Source organism: Bubalus bubalis, chromosome 3 (assembly GCF_019923935.1).
Source record: "Bubalus bubalis isolate 160015118507 breed Murrah chromosome 3, NDDB_SH_1, whole genome shotgun sequence".
NCBI lineage: Eukaryota > Metazoa > Chordata > Mammalia > Artiodactyla > Bovidae > Bubalus > Bubalus bubalis.
In genome coordinates, this window is record NC_059159.1 from 40,865,205 (window position 1) to 40,882,100 (window position 16,896).

Consider the following 16,896-nt stretch of genomic DNA (forward strand, 5'->3'; position numbering starts at 1 on the left):
GCTGTTGTTTAAATGGCCCAGTGCAGTCCTAATCGTTTTATTTTTAGCGATCTGACTTGGAGGGGACGAGAAGTGTGAACCACTTGCTTTCAGCCTCAAGCAAGCTGGTTATTTTGGAGATTTTTCTTGCTAGCAAGAGGAATTTCATTTCCAGCTGTGAACTTCTGGCATTTTCCCTGGCGTTCCATAAACAGGGGACTAGGGTTCCTCGTCCAACAGCAATTCAGGGTGGGCTGCTATCACATCCCCCATTTCTCCTGCTCACTCGCCCTGCCTGCCCATCACTGTCGCCCTGGTGCTCAGAAGTCGACTTTTGGTCTTGTTCTGTCTGTACCGAGGAGCCACCTGAGGCGTGAGAAAGTCGGCACACTTTTCTGGTGGGGTGGGCAAAGCCCTGGGTACTGGGTCTTTGTTCTTCAAGAGAGGGAGGCGTGGTGATAGTTGCTTCAATTCCCAGAACTAAGTTTGGAGGTTCCTATTTCCCTATTATGATCCAAACAGAACTTTCTCCAGCCTGGGCACCTCTAACCAGCAATCTAGAAGTTTGGCCACAGTAAAGACATCAGAGAACTCTTTATCAATTATAAATTACCAATATTTATTTTAACCACATAAGGTAACTTCAAAGTTTTCTTTTTTTTTTTTTTTTAAATCTAGAGAAAGTAGAGGGAAGGAACCAGTACACTATCTAATTTAGCTGAATAGCAGAGTTGTTAGCTACTGTTTTGATCAATGAGGGCTCCTTTATATATATTATTTCAAAGCGACAATAATAAATAAATCTTCCGTTTAGGGTTTAGTCATCAAAACAAAGGAGAATCCTAGTCAGGATGGGGACAGCATGATTTCTGCCATGGTCCCTCCATCGACACAAACTCAAAATTCAAGATGCTGGCTATGAGCAAAAAAACATCTTTACTGTTTGGGTACCAGCTCAACTGTACAGTAATTACACTTGCTTACAGTCAGAAAAAAATACCCATTTGTGAAAATGTGCAACAGGAAATCCTCAATAAAGCAAGTTCCTATTATAACGGTTCTTCACGAGGAGTAAATATTATAATCATAATGGAACTTTTCAACTGAATGCTGGGCGCTACTCCAGACTTCCAGACTGACTGATTCACAACCTCCAGGCATTTGTACTTGTGAAAATAAAAAGGGCCTCAGGCGATACTGATGCAGACCCCCAGCTGAGAAACAGGCTCTGTCCGTACAGGACGTACACACGGCATTCAGCTCCCATCACCAAGACACTTAACGTAACTCCTACTGACATCTGTTGGCTCCTTGGAGATTACTGACGGTGTAATAAATCAAGAAAGCAACTTCTCTGGCTGTGACCACCTGGGGCTGGTGGTAGTGGAGGGGAAACAGTGCCTTGACATCTCAATGCCATTATGGAGATGTCCAGAAAGTGACTCCTTGTGAATGAACCACAAAAAGAAGTGTGGATCTGTAAACACCGAGAGTGACAAGAACCAGGTGTGGGAGTCCACTGGCGTTTCCAGCTTCCCGGGCCAATGACAGACGGCTAAAGCGGCTGCCTGGAGATGGGCCCGTCGCCCCTTCTTTCAGGAGTGAGAAGAGAACATTAACCTCAATTAGCATGGGCTGGGTAACTTTCCCAGAGCAACACCATGGCTGTCTGGGAAGAGGGAAATCTATTGACTGAGCTGCCTGGGTGACCCACTGCACTCCTCCCTACTCTTCCTGCATTTTTTTTTTTTTTTGGCCGCAAGGTTTACTTTCTTCTATTTTATTTTCTTATTTGGCCACTTATTTGGCCACATGGCACATGGGATCTCAGTTCCCTGACCAGGGATCAAACCTACACTCCCTGCACTGGAAGCTCAGAGTCTTAACCACTGGACCACAAGTCCCCTTGCGCTTTTCTTACGTAGCCATCCTTTCTTCACAGGGCTCAGCTAAAGGCCACACCTCTCCTGCCACATCTATCATCTGCCATTTCATCACTGGAGCCCTAGAGCCAAGCCTAGAGGACATCTCTTAGGGGTCTGGCTGCAGAGGGCACCTCCAACAGCTGCAGGTGGGGGAAGCCGTGAGAGCCCGGCTCTCTGGCCCACAGTGCTAGGACAGAGCAGGGAAGGGAACAGGGCCACAGTCACAGAGGGCAGGACTGTGCGGGCGAGGCTGCAGAGTCAGTGATGACTGGAGCAGTCGGGAGCAGCTGGGGAACAGCCAGTGAAGCCCGGGAACCTTCTTCACCCACTGTGGCCTCTGCTACAGGAATCAGAGATTGCCTCCAGTCCTTACTTGGCTTCTCCCATCAGGCAGGAATTAAGACAAGGCATGGGAGCGACCCAGGAATGACCCAAACATCCCAGGAAGTTTCAAGACTGATGATCTGAGGATCTGGGGAGCACAGGAGATGTGAGGGGCGTCCGGGGATCCGGTTGCGGGTGGCTCACCGGCCAGAGGGGAAAGTGCCCCCTGGGCGCTCCTACAGTCTCTTTTTAATCAGTTTCTCCAGTTTGCGGATGCGCGAGGACTCCTGTTCTGGAGTTGGAGCCAGGAGGGACAGGGAGCTGGAGCCTTCGGGTCCTGAGGGCGGGGCGGGGAGCCTCTGGCGGAAGAGCTCCAGCATGCTGCTCTGCTCACTCCGCTTCAGCCCCTGAGGTGGAGACAAAGGAGGGTGATGGCAGGTCTGGCCCCCAAGGACCCAAGGGCAGGTTCAGTATCTGGTATTCACTAGGCTGAGGATTAGCGCTTTCTCCAGGGGAGATATTAGCCCTGGGTAGTAGCCCAGGAGAGAAGCAGGGGAGGAAGAAAAGGCAAAAGGAGAGGAGAGAAAGGGCTGAGAAGGCAAGTGGCCAGGCAGCAGGATGCGGGAGGGCAGCCTCCTCTCCTTGCAGCCCCTGGGTCCCCCTCCTCAAATGGTTTCTTGCAGCCTGGGCCCAGCAGGGGCACTTTGAGGAGGCCCCAAGGGGCCTGTATTCCGCCCCCAAGTGAATCACGGAGTGTGAGAAGGATGCACCCAGGGACAGAATACGATGCTGAGCGCACCTTCATGTCCAGAATCTTCTGGAAGGTTTCTGTGTTGCAGTCTGTCAGGAGCTTGATGTAATTGTCCACAAATACCACCAACGGCTCGTGAGGGGCCATCACAACCTGTGAGGGAGAGAGGAGAGTCAGGCCTGCCGGAAATGCTTATGATCCGAGGCAGCGGAGCATCTTCTAGAGAAATGTCCTGATAGCCTGTTTCATCTCAGCATTCAGTTACAGCAATGCTTTCAATCAAACCCGTCAATCCTAAAGGAAATCAACCCTGAATATTCATTGTAAGGACTGATGCTGAGGCTCCAATACTTTGGCCACATGATGTGAAGAGCCAACTCATTGGAAAAGACCCTGATGCTGGGAAAGATTGAAGACAGGAGGAGAAGGGGGCAACAGAGGAGACGGTTGGACGGCATCACTGACTTAACGGATATGAGTTTGAGCAAACTCCGGGACATAGTGAAGGGCAGGGAAGCCTGGTGTGCTGCAGTCCATGGGGTCGCAAAGAGTCAGACACAACTTAGCGACTGAGTAACAACACAATGCTTCCTAAATTTGCTAAATAAAAAATGTCACCTGAATTGCTTTTTAAGTACAGATTTCTATGTCCCTCCTCTGAAGATTCTAATTCACAGAGCCTGGGGAGGAGTCCCAGGTGTCTTTTTTTTAAATATCAAGACCACAGGAAACACTGTGTTGGAGGGCCCCGTTAGGGACATTTCCTGGGTTTCTGGTACCTGCTCCTTCTGTCCTGACGTATTGTTGTTCCCAAGTGAAGTGTCACTCAGTTGTGCCCAATTCTTTGCGACCCCATGGACTACACAGTCTATGGAATTCTCCAGGCTAGAATACTGAAGTGGGCAGCCTTTTCCTTCTCCAGGGGATCTTCTCAACCCAGGGATCGAACCCAGGTCTCCCATATTGCAGGCGGATTCTTTACCAGCTGAGCCACAGGGAAGGGATGGCCTCAAAAAGCATCGAGTTAAGTGGGTTTTCTCAAGAACAAAAACTCCACAACAGCCTCAGTGTTTCCAAGACTTAAAATCGGGAGCTTCATGTAACTACATCCACTTCACGTACCGGGCTCCCCGGTGGCTCACTGGTGAAGAATCACCTGTCGGTGCAGGTGATCCCTGGGTGGGGAAGGTCTCCTGGAACAGGCAATGGCAACTCACTCCAGGACTCTTGCCTGGAGAATCCCACGGACAGAGGAGCCTGGTGGGCTACAGTCCATGGGGCCGCAAAAGAGTCAGACACGACTCAGTGACTAAACAACAACTTCATGTACCACCAGCAGGAGAGCCCTGGCATCAAACCCCTCATGTTCACAGTCATTTGGTTTTCATTGTGGGGGTCCAGTTTTCTTCCTTGAGTAGGCTGGTTTGGTTTTGGATTTCTGAGAATACAACTCAGAGTGGCAAGGAGAACTCACTCAGAAATTCTCTCCAAACCCTGCTCTCCCCCATGGAGAGTAAACCAGCCGGGGAAGAAATGCATTAGGCTGCTTTCAGTTTCATCAGGCCAAAGCCCAAGGTCTGTGGAGGCCCCTTGCCCGGTCCGGCCATGTCAGGGCTCGCCGTGACTTCCCACTCCTCCATCATTTGAGCCATTCTGCTTGCAGACTGACAAGCTCCATTTGTTCTCCAGCCTTCTCTCCCCTCCCCAGTAGGCTCCCTCTCCACTCGACAAGTCCAGGTAGAAATCAGATGGAGGAGTTCAAAGCTTCAGACATTCTTAGCATCATCACCCCACATATATTTTGTTAAATGGGGCTTTAGAAAACCATTTGCTGATTAGAATCAGGTATGCGACATTTGTTCGAAGTTCCTATAAGGTGGCAGAGCTTAGAAAGCCAAGAATGGGAGGAACTGAAAGCTGGGAAGCAGAGAGAAGCAGAGCAGAGAGACCCTGACTGGAGGCTGATTGAGTGACAATGCCACCCAGCTTCCAATCTTGGCCAAATCTTATTACAAGAGAATCCCATTACAAGAAAGAATGCATTTGTCAGACAGAATTACTGACCCCCACCCCGCCCCCCGAAACACTGCACTGACTTTCAACAATAACTGATGAGGCCGAAGTCTGGTCCAGCCAGAGAATGCAGACAATCTTTTGGGACTGATGGGAATAGGTTCTAACCTGTGCTTTCTGAGACTAGTACTCAGTACTGTTTCAAATAAGCGATCAGGTAACTAGGCCCTTTTAACTGAAACCCTAAAGAAGACACAAGTCCCACCTTGAGGATCATCTCCGCGCGGGTCATGCCTTTCACCACGATCTTGGTGTAACTGGCCGGGGCTTTCCTCACCACCTGAGAGCCGATGGAAGGCAGATCAAGCAGGACCATCTTCAGGGAGTGTGTGTCCAGCAGTAGCTGAGGGAAGAGAACAGAACAGTCCCAGCCACCTCACATGGGCACAACGCCCAGTGTACTCACGCTGATAAATAACATTTTCTTGATATTAAAAAATTTTTTTAATTTATTTTAATGTTTGGCTGCACTGGGTCTTCACTTCTGTGTGTGAACTTTCTCTGGTTGCATCGAGCGGGGGGCTGCTCTTCGTTGTGGTGTGTGGGGTTCTCATTGCAGCGGCTTCTCGTTCTGGCTTGAGAGCTCTAGAGCGTGGGCTCAGCAGCTGTGGTGCATGGCATGTGGAATCTCCCCACACCAGGGATCAAACCCACATCCCCTGCACTCCATTTAGGAAGCAGTTCAGGGTAGGTATGAAGAACCTTACAAATGTCTTAAACATTTTTGCTTATTGAACAGGCAAAAAACGGTAACTCCATACTGCTCTATTTTGGGTTTCTCTGGATGCTAGTGAGGATGTAGGAGATTAAGCCAAATTTAAACATCAGTATCTTGGGACTTCTTGGTGGTCCAGTAGTTAAAAATCTGCCTAGACCACCAGGAAGTCCCAAGATACTGACTCCAAGATTTATACTAAAGTAATCGAGACAGTGTGGTACAGGTGAAAGGGCAAATAGATCAACTGTGCTGAAGAGAAAGCCCAGAGATACAGTCACAGATACAGTCCACACAAATAGAGTCACCGATCACTCACAAAGCAGCAAAGGCGATTCAATGGAGTAAAGGTAGTCTTTTCAACAAATGGTGCTTGAACAACTGAGCATCCATATGCAAAAAAAAAAAAAAAGGAAAAAGGAATCTAGACATAGACCTTTCACCTTTCACAAAAACTAACCCCAAATGGATCATAGGCCTAAAGGTAAAACACAAAACTATAAAACTTCTAGAAGGTAACATAAGAGAAACCCTAGATGACCCTGGGTGTGGTGATAATTTTTTAGATATAAGACCAAAGACATGCTCCATTAGAAACTTACACTGCTGCTGCTGCTGCTAAGCCGCTTCAGTCGTGTCCGACTCTGTGCGACCCCAGAGACGGCAGCCCACCAGGCTCCCCCGTCCCTGGGATTCTCCAGGCAAGAACACTGGAGTGGGTTGCCATTTCCTTCTCCAATGCATGAAAGTGAAAAGTGAAAGTGAAGTCGCTCAGGTTGTCTACTTGAAAGTTACACAGTCGTGTCCGACTCCTAGTGACCCCATGGACTGCAGTCTACCAGGCTCCTCCGTCCATGGGATTTTCCAGGCAAGAGTACTGGAGTGGGGTGCCACTGCCTTCTCCAGAAACTTACACTACCATCTGTAAAATAGATAGCCAATGGGAATTTGCTGTATGTCTCAGGAAACTCACACAGGGGCTCTGTATCAATCTTGATGGGTGGGATGGGGAGGGAGATGGGAGGGAGGTTCAAAAGGGAGGGGATATATGTATCCCTACAGCTGATTCATGCTGAGGTTTGACAGAAAACAACAAAATTCTGTAAAGCAATTATCCTTCAATTAAAACATAAATAAATTAAAAAAAAAAAAACAAAGACATGATCTATTAGAGAAACAGTTGATAAACTGGTCTTCGTTTAGAATGAAAAATGTTTGCTCTCCAAAAGACAATGTCAAGGGGGTGAGAAGGTAAGCCGCAGATTAGGAGAAAGTATTTGCAAAAGATACATCTTATAAAGGACTGTTATCTAAAACATACAAAGATTTTTAAAGAAAAACTCAGCAATAAGAAAACAATCCAAATAAAAAATGGGCCCAAGATCTTAACAGCTACCTCACCATATAGATAACAAGTAAGAATTTGAAAAGATCTGATTCCTGAAAATCAGTAAGAAAAAGAACAGCAACCCCAGTAAAAACAATACCAACGATGGGGCCAAGATTTGAACGGGCACCTCACAAAACTGGAGACGCCAGTGCTCATAAGGACTGTGAAATGCTGTGTGTGCGTGCTCAGTTGTGTCCAACTCTGTACAACCCCACGGACTGTAGCCCGCCAGGCTCCTGAAACTTAATCTCACTAGTGATCCAGTAAACACAAATCAAAGCCACAACTGTGTATCATTTTGTACTCATCAGAAAGGCAGAAGTAAAACGTTGAAATACCAAGTGTTGGCACACATATAGTGCAATGAAACTCACACTTAGCATGAGGTATTATAAACCGGTTGAAGCACTTTGGGGGAATTTCAGTACTATTTCCTAGTGGAATCTGTACATAATCTGTGACACAGTATTCATATCCTTTAATGAAATTCTTGCCCATGTCAAAAAAGGTTCCTTAAATCCACTGTTTGTAAAAGCAAAAGATTGGAAATGGCCTAAATGCCCATCAACGGTGTAGAATGGCTAGACAAACAGTGCTATATTCACGCAATGAAACATGACACTGAAGTTAAAATAAGCGACTCAAACAACCTATATCTCACAGATAAATCTCAGAAATCATTTGTTGGGCACAAAAAGCAACTGGGGAAATGATATGTATAGTACCATTTGTATAAAGTTTAAACATTTGCAAAACAAAATTATATATTGTTTTTGGATACATACACATGTAACTTATCAAAGCACATATGGGAATGATAAAATCAAAATAGTGATTACCTCTGGGCATGGAGGGAGAGGCATGGCAGGGTAGGTCCACAGGGGACTTCAGCCATAATTATAATTTATATAAGAAAGATTTACAGCAAATATGGGACCATGTTAAGATCTGACTAAGCTAAGTGGGAAGCTGATATTCTTGACATTATTTTCTATACTTTTATTAACTGGAACTATGTTTTTCCTTCTCTTCTTTTTTTATAGTATGCTATTAAATATCTGAGGCCTAGAAAGGATTCAACTTTATCTTCCATGTAGTAAAATTTCAGCATCTTGTCAAAATCAAAGCCATGTCTTAGCATTATTTGCTAGCAGGAAAAAAAAATCAATGATTATTTAAAAACGTATAGGGATACTTCCTGTTTTTTCTGTACGTTCTACTTCCCAGAGAATATTATATGCATAAATAATTGTACAGTCTTAAGTGACAGGAAGAGTTTTGAATGAACCAGACATAACCCTCTAGTATCTCCCATATTTTGAAAGATAGGACATTCTCAATTCCTGGCCAGTCACAGTAAAATTCTCTCCTCACCAGACAGATGAACAGATGGAAACCTTGGTCTCAGGTTTTACCGGAAGTAATGCAGTCAGAAAAGGTGGGAGCTAGTCTGACAGACTTAGCGGTTGTCTGTGGGAAATGAAGGTGAAACGGCTCATTTATCATGAAAATCTGTTGGCTTTCATCTTTGAAGATAGCTAAAAGTTCATCTCCTTATGCATGAGGCACTGGGCAAGAGGTGGCTGTTAGCTAAATGTGGCTGAGCCTTAGAGAAAAATTTGGGGGTGATATGGCTGTTGTTGGTGGGCTGCTGGGGTGCAAAGCTGGCCAGCATGCGATGCCTGGGAAGGGTCATCGCCCATTAATGGAAAGCTCTGACACCTATTGGGGGACAACACGACTATCACAGTGATAGAAACCTTGAGCAGACAAAATAAAGGCACACTCCTAGAAGGTAAAGGCCATATATATAACACTAAGTTCTGAGGTGATGTGGAAGAAACAGTTCAGGATATAAGGAACAGGTGGGCCAAGGTGAGGCCATGCCTTGTTTCTTTCCTCATTCCTTTTTTTTTTTTTAAAGGTATAACTTTCATACAGTAAAGTACACAAAGACCAAGTACATAGCTTGATAAATTATTACATATGTATACACCCTATGGGGCTTCCATGGTGGCTCAGACAGTAAAGGATCCACACATCTGCAATGTGGGATGGAGAAGGAAATGGCAACCCACTCCAGTGTTCTTGCTCAGACAGTAAAGGATCCACACATCTGCAATGTGGGATGGAGAAGGAAATGACAACCCACTCCAGTGTTCTTGCCTGGAGAATCCCAGGGATGGGGGAGCCTGGTGGGCTGCCGTCTATGGGGTCGCACAGAGTCGGACACGACTAAAGCGACTTAGCAGCTGCAGCAGCAGCAGCTGCAATGTGGGAGACCTGCGTTTGATCCCTGGGTCGATTCTCCAGGAAAGATCCCCGGGAGGAGGGCATGGCAACCCACTCCAGTATTCTTGCCTAAAGAATTCCCACATACAGAGGAGCCTGGTGAGCTATAGTCCATGGGATCACAAAGAGTTGGACATGACTGAGCGACTAAGCACAGCACAGCACATACACCCCACTGCCTAATTAAAGACATGAGACATTTCTCCATCAACAAATGAATGAACTCAGTGCTCTACAGGGGTGGGATGGGGCTGAGGTGGGAGGGTGGTCCAAGAGGGATAGATATGTATGCATATGGCTGATTCACTTCCTTGCACAGCAGAAACTAACACAACATTGTAAACTAATTATACTCCAAAACAAAACAGATGAAAGGATAAAGAAGATGCTGTGTTCACACAATGGAATAGTACTCAGCCATAAAAAGAATGAAATATTGTCATTTGCAACAACATGGAGGGACCTAGACATTATCATATTAAGTGAAGTTAAGTCAGACAAAGACAAACATCATACGATATCACTTATATATAGTGAAATCTAAATACAATACAAATGAATTTATTTATAAAACAGAAACAGATTCACAGACATAGAAAACAAACTTATGGTTACCAGAGGCGAAAGGTGGTGGTGGGGAGGGGGTGGATAAATTAGGAGTTTGGGATTAGCGGATACACATTACTATGGATAAAATAGATAAACAACATGGTCCTACCATATAACACAGGGAACTATAATCAGTATCTTATTATAATCTATAATGGAAAAGCATATGGAAAAGACTATATAATCTTCATATATGTATATGTATATAACAGAATCACTTGGCTGGACATCAGCAGCAGTACTTCAATTCCTCTATACTTCAATTAAAAAAATAAATTAAAAAGATGACTTGGGACATTATTTGCATCCCAGAAGGCTTCCTCGGGTTCTCTTCCAGTCAATGCTCTCTTCCTTCCCAACAAAGGCTACCACTCTTCTGCTCTATGCGCCTCAGGACTGGTCTGCTGCTCATTATATCTGCTATGAACATTCTTGTACATGTCTTTGGTGGCCACTGGGGGTAGCATCTATGCAGAATTGCCGGATCAAGGGGTAGGCATATGCTTAGCTTTAGGAGAGACTGATAGTTTTCCACCTTGGTTGTACTAATTTCCAGTCCTACCAGCAATGCCTGAAAGTTCCAGTTGCTTTACATTCTCACCAACACTTGGTATTCTTGGTCTTGTTTAATTTTAGCTATTCTGATACTGTGATTTTAATTTACATTTCCTTAGACAATTAATATGCTTACTGGCGAGCCTCTTTTTGAAGCACTGGTTCAAGTCTTTTGCCATCTTCTCTAATGGCTGATCATCTTTTTTCTAATTGATTTGTTGAGGTTTTTCTAAAGTACGTTTTTCAACTTTATTGAGAAATAATTGACAAATACACTTTAACTGCATATATTTAAAGTGTACAAGGTGATTATTTGATATATATACACTTTGTGCAATGATTACCAAGATCAAGATAATAAACTCTCCTTTTGTGTATGTGGTAAGAATGCTTAAGATCTACTCTCAGCAAATTTCAAGTACATCACACGGTATTATTAATTACAGTCACCATGCTGTACATTAGGTCCTTGAAACTTACTCACCTTAGAATTGAAAGTATGTACCCTCTGACCTCCATCTCTCCATTTCCTGCTTCCCCCAGCCCCTGGCAACTACCATTTGATTCTCTGTTTCTCTGAAATTGTTTTTTTTTTTTTTTTTAAGATTCCACACAAGTGATATGTTAGAGATTTTTAAAAGGATATATTTAGAATATGAGTACTCTGTCAGTTACATATATTGCAAATATCATCTGCTACTCTGGCTTGTCTTCTGAGAAAAACAAGTCCTTAATTTTAAGTACTCCAAATAGTCTCTTCTTTTACGATTAGTACTTATAATGTTTTGTTAAGGGATCTCTGCCTAACCCATAGTCATAAAAATATTCTTTTATCTTCCAGAAGTTTTGTTGTCTTATCTTTCATTTTCAGAGCTATAATCCACCTGGAGTTGGTTTTTTTTTTTTAATTTGAGATAAATTCACCTTTTAAAAGTGTACTGTTCCATTCCAGACATCTCATCATGCCACAAATAAATTCCATGGCCATTAGCAATTGCATCTCTTTCCCTCCTCTCCTCCAGCCTTTACCAACCAGTAGTCTGTTTTCTGTCTTGCGGATTTGCCGGCTCTGGACATTCCATATAAATGGAATCATACGTTCTGTGACCTTTTGTCTATGATTCTTTCACTTAGCATAATGTTTTCAAGGCTCATCTATGTTGCAGCATGAGTAAGTACTTCATTTCTGTTTACAACTGAATGATATTCCCTTGTAAGATTAAGCCACATTTTGTTTATCCATTCATCAACTTATGGGCATTTGAGTTGTTTCTACTTTTTGGCTATTATGAAAAATGCCACTCTGAATATCTGTGTACAACGGTTTACGTGACACACTTTTCCAGTTCTTCTGGGTTTCTATCTAGGAGTGGAATTGCTGGGTTATATGGTAACTCCATGCTTAACATTTTGAGAAACGGCTAAACTGTTTCCCCAAATGGTTGCAGCATTTTGGATTTCCACCAGCAGCATATGAGGGTTCTAATTTCTCCACACCCTCACTGGAACTGATTTGCTTTTTTGGAAACTGACTTTTGTATATGGTGTGTGGTTAGGGTCAAGGTGAATTTTTTTCTGGGACTTCCAAAAACAGAAAAACATAAAACAGAAGTAATACTGTAACAAGTTCAACAAAGACTTTAAAAATGGCCCACATCAAAAAATTCCTTACAAAAAATAAAGATTAATTTTTTTCCCATGTGGATATTCAATTACCCAGCACTGTTTACTGAGAAGACCATCCCTTCCCAACTGAATTATAGTGCTGCTTTTGCCATAAATCAAGCGTCTGTGTACGTGTGGGTCAATTTCTGAACTCCATTCCTTTCTGTTGGCCCATTTGTCCCTGTGTGCTTAATTACTTTAGCATTAAAAGAAGCCCTGGTATCTTGAAGTTTAAATCCTCCAACTCTGTTCTCTTTCTTAAGAGTTATTTCAGCTATTTCTGGTCTTCTGCATTTCCATCCAACTTTTAGAATCCGATTATCAATTTACATTCACACCACAAGCACCCATCCCACCCCTGCTGGGATTTCACTCTATCTATAACTTTTAAAGAATTGACGTTTTAAAAATACTGAGTTCATGGGACTTCCCTAGAAGTCCAGTGGTTAAGACTCTGCTGCCAGTGCAGGGAGTATGGGTTCAATCCCTGGTTGGGGAACTAAGATCCCACATGTCATGCAGAATGACCAAAAAAAAAAAAAATTATTGAGTCTTTTAACATATGAACATGGACCTTCCTGTCATTTTAAAGATTTTTCCTTAATATATCTTAATATTGTGTCACTTTTTGTGTAGAAGATTCACACATTTTTAAAATACTTATTACCAGCTAGATTTTACTGTGTATGGTTTCATTAAATTTTTTTAAATTGTTTGTTGCTGGTATATACAAATATTGAAAATAATTTAAATACTGACCTTATATTGGCTCCCACCTACTAAATTTCTATTCTAATAGTCTGTCTATAGATTCTTTTGGATATTCAATCACAGTCATGTTCTCTGTAAAATGTGAAAAATGACAGCTTTGTTTCTTCCCTTCTAATTGTATACCTTTTATTTCTTTAACATTTTATTTTTTGCCTTATTTTCCTGGCCAGGACTTCAAGGGCAACGTAGGACAGAAATGTTGACAATAGACATCCTTGTCTTGTTCCTAATGTCAAGAGAAAAATCTTTCTATATTTGACCATTAAGCGTGATGTTTATGGCAATTTTTTTCCCCATTAACTGATTCATTTCATTCATGAGCTTGCTCGGTCCTCCCATCTCCAGGACCTTGATGATCCTGCCATGGACATAAACCCCTGCGGAGCGTGGCTGTGCCTGTCTCTTTGCTCTGTGTGGCACAAAGGGAGGGCCCTTTTTGACTGAGTGATAGAGGAGGCTTCAAGTTCTCAGTGGACAGGATGGTCTCATAAAAGTCAAGATGGGCCAGAGGTGACGAGACAGAAAAATGAGCACTTAGGCAGTGAAGAGATTCAAAAAGCTCCTTAGAAATAGAGAAGGGCTGAGCAAAAGGGAGAAAGCTCTACAGTGTGCACAGACACACAAGCACATTAAAAAAGAAGGAGAAAGTTTAGCTCTTCTGAACACACATTCTATAATCAGAAAATCTAGAAGGAACTTACTTTAAGCACTAATTGAGTTTTGTGTCATTTCTCAAAATAAAATTTTATTGTGCATATCACTTAAGTGGGTATTATGTGAGGGTGGACCACTACATTTTTAAAACAAAAAATCTTGTTATTATGGAGAGTTTCAAACATGTATGACATAAACAGAAGAAAACAGTGAATCCTTATGCAGTCGGTTGTACTAACCAGAGACATTCTCACATGCTCATCTCAGTTCATCCATGCCTACAACACACTGGCTCTCAGCTTGGGGAGGGGGGTTCATCCTCCCACCCTCGGCTTAGATATCTGGCAATGTCTGGATGCATTTTTGGTTGTCAACATTGGCAGGGTATTACTGGCAACTAGTGGGTAGTGGTGAGGGATGGTGCCAAACATCTTATAATGCACAGGGCAGCCCCACAACAAAAAAGATTCTCTAGCCCCAAATGTCAATAGTGCAGAGGCTGAGAAACCCTGCTGCAACCACTCCCTGTCCCTCACTTAATTTTTCTGAGGTTAAATTTACATACAATGAAAAAAAATTTACATACAATGAAATGCACAATTTTTAACTGTACAGTTTTGACAAATGGATTTATCCATGTAGACCATCACATACGTTTCTGTATATACCCTTTTAAAATAAAATCAGCTTTAACACATTTTCTTCTATTCCTAGCTTGCTAAGGTTTTGTCGTTCTTTTAAAAAATGGTCATTTACATGTATTAAATTTTATTAGTACACTTTTTTCCCCCTTAAAAGCACCCTGGGTCCTTTTCCTGATACAACAGTGAGCTGCTTCCTCTGGTAAGTTTGTGCAAATGGATTCCATTTCCACTGTGTGCTCTGTCATACATACTGTGGCCAGAAGACTAATTAATGACCCTGCAAATCCCACAACATTCTCTGAAAATCACAAACTAGCAAGAAGCATGACAAATACTGGTATGGTTCAGTTCCACATGCCCTTGCAATTGCTCAGGCAGACTCTGGGGCCCAAGGGGAAATAATTTACTTTATACAGTGATCAGGGAAAGAATCAAGAGCAGGAAAATGTCTCCTTTACCATTTTTGACACAAGTATTAAAATGCAATCTAAAATTAGGATCTAGTACCTTTGTGGCAAAGCAAAGGCCTCTGAGATTAGGCCTCATCCTTGACTCTCACAGCTTTTGTTAAACTTGGATTACAGCTGCTGTAAGATTTGTGACAGAATCTGTTTCATCTTTTTTTTTTAAGCAGAAGTTTTAACAATTTTTTTTTTTAATGTGGACCATTTTTAAAGTCTTTATTGAATTTGTTATGATACTGCTTCTGTTTTATGTTTTGGTTTTTTGGCTGAGAAGCATGTGGGATCTTAGCTTCCCGACCAGGGACTGAACCCGTACCCCCTGCATTGGAAAGTGCAGTCTTAATCACTGGACCATAAGGAAAGTCTCAGAATCTGTTTTAATCTATGAACTTCTCTCTGGTAACTTTCAGTTTCCTGTGGTTTTGCTGCTTGAGTGATCATGCCTCCAGCTCCATGACTGCATGGGCTTCTAAGCCCAGATACTCACGGCAAGCATGGACCCCAGCTAAACCTGAACTTCACGTGGGAATCTTCCAAGGGCCACAATGCCCTATAGTTCCTACTCATGGCCTCCCCACCCTTCACCCGAGGCAGGGCCTATTGAGATCTACACTCCCCTGTCACCCACTCATGTTTGTCTGGGGTCTGATAAAGTCAAACGCCAGTTTCCAGATGGTTTTCTCATTCACATCGCAAAGCAGAATACTGGCCAAACTGATATTTTTCTGAAGATGCGGGCTTTTGGAGTCTGAGTTGATTATTTTAACATTCTTTTAAAGAAAGGAAAATCTGAGGAAAATAGATATGACATTGGATTCATGTGACAAGATGAAAATAGCATGGTTGCTGGACACTAAATCAGCTTGCAAGGCCTGGGCAGAGCTGCAAACTCATGGAAACATGTTCCCAATGAGTCAACTCTGTTCCAGGGGCTTCATCAACTCTAGAGACTTGAGAGAATTAGTTTTGAGAGACCAGAAACAGAATCCAAAGCTTCTCCTGGACACACTAAGAGCAACCACTCTACGTCCTCTCTCATCACACACAGCAGTGAGGTGAACAGAGGGTCTCCAGTGAACATGTGCTCATGAAGTTGGACGTGCTGGGGCATTATTCTGCTGTTTCCCGAGGAGAAGGTTCATTCTGTGCTTATGACGTGCAAGAGGCAAGAATTTCCAAACACTGAAACTCTACACTCAGAGGCAGTTGGTCAGTGTCTGAATCCACACAACCTCCCAGGACGTTTGCTGAAACAATGCTTCTGACTCTGCTAAGCTGGTCAGCCAGACAGCCCACGTCAAGCATTGACTAGATGTTTCCATGTGAGAAGGCAGGCGCTGACAGAGAAACAAACTATTAATAGTAAGAGCTGGCATTTGTTGAGGGCTTCCCATGCGCCTGATGTTGGGTCAAGCACTTCAGTGCATTGTTGTTATTCAGTCACTAAGCTGTGTCTGACTCTTTGTGACCCCATGGACTGCAGCAGGCCAGGCTTCCCTGTCCTTCACTATCTCCTGGAGTTTGCTCAAACTCATATCCATTGAGTCAGTGATGCCATCCAACCATCTCATTCTCTGTTGTTCCTTTCTCCTCCTGCTCTCAGTCTTTCCCAGCATCAGGACCTTTTTCAATGAGTCGGCTTTCTGCATCAGGTGGCCAAGTATTAGAGCTTCAGCATCAGTCCTTGCAATGAATATTCAGGGTTGATTTCCTTTAGGATTGACTGGTTTGATCTTGCTGATCTTCTTCAGCACATTATTTTGTTTAATCCTCACAACTACCCTGTGAGGTGGTACTGTGATTATCCCCATTTTATAGATGAGGAAACTAAAGCCCTTGAAGGGTAAGTAACTTGACTAAGGACAAACAGCTGCTGGCTGGCAGAGACAGGATTCAGCATCAGACCTTAGTGATTCTGGAGCCCATAACCTTAAGGCTCACACCTACTGCCTTGGTATAGTGTAGGAAGGCCACTCACTTACAAAAAGATTATAGAACAAACAGCACGTATGAGATTCAAGAGCCTCTGGCTTTGATACTTTCTGATGGACCCATGATGATGCACCAGGGCACATGCTGACCTGC

At 43.3% G+C, this 16,896-nt stretch overlaps 1 protein-coding gene across 1 annotated transcript in view; it reads right to left on the reverse strand.

Annotated features, from left to right (window-relative positions):
* Nucleotides 1-577: 577 nt before the first annotated feature.
* The window catches only part of VPS53 (VPS53 subunit of GARP complex), a 124,858-nt gene continuing 108,539 nt past the window's right edge, over nucleotides 578-16,896 (reverse strand). The window contains exons 20-22 of the mRNA XM_006052711.4: nucleotides 5,258-5,395; nucleotides 3,028-3,132; nucleotides 578-2,635 (exon numbers count right to left, since the gene is read on the reverse strand). Coding sequence (XP_006052773.1) covers nucleotides 2,465-2,635; nucleotides 3,028-3,132; nucleotides 5,258-5,395 — 414 coding nt within the window. The 3' untranslated portion in view covers nucleotides 578-2,464. The remainder of the gene's footprint in view (nucleotides 2,636-3,027; nucleotides 3,133-5,257; nucleotides 5,396-16,896) is intronic.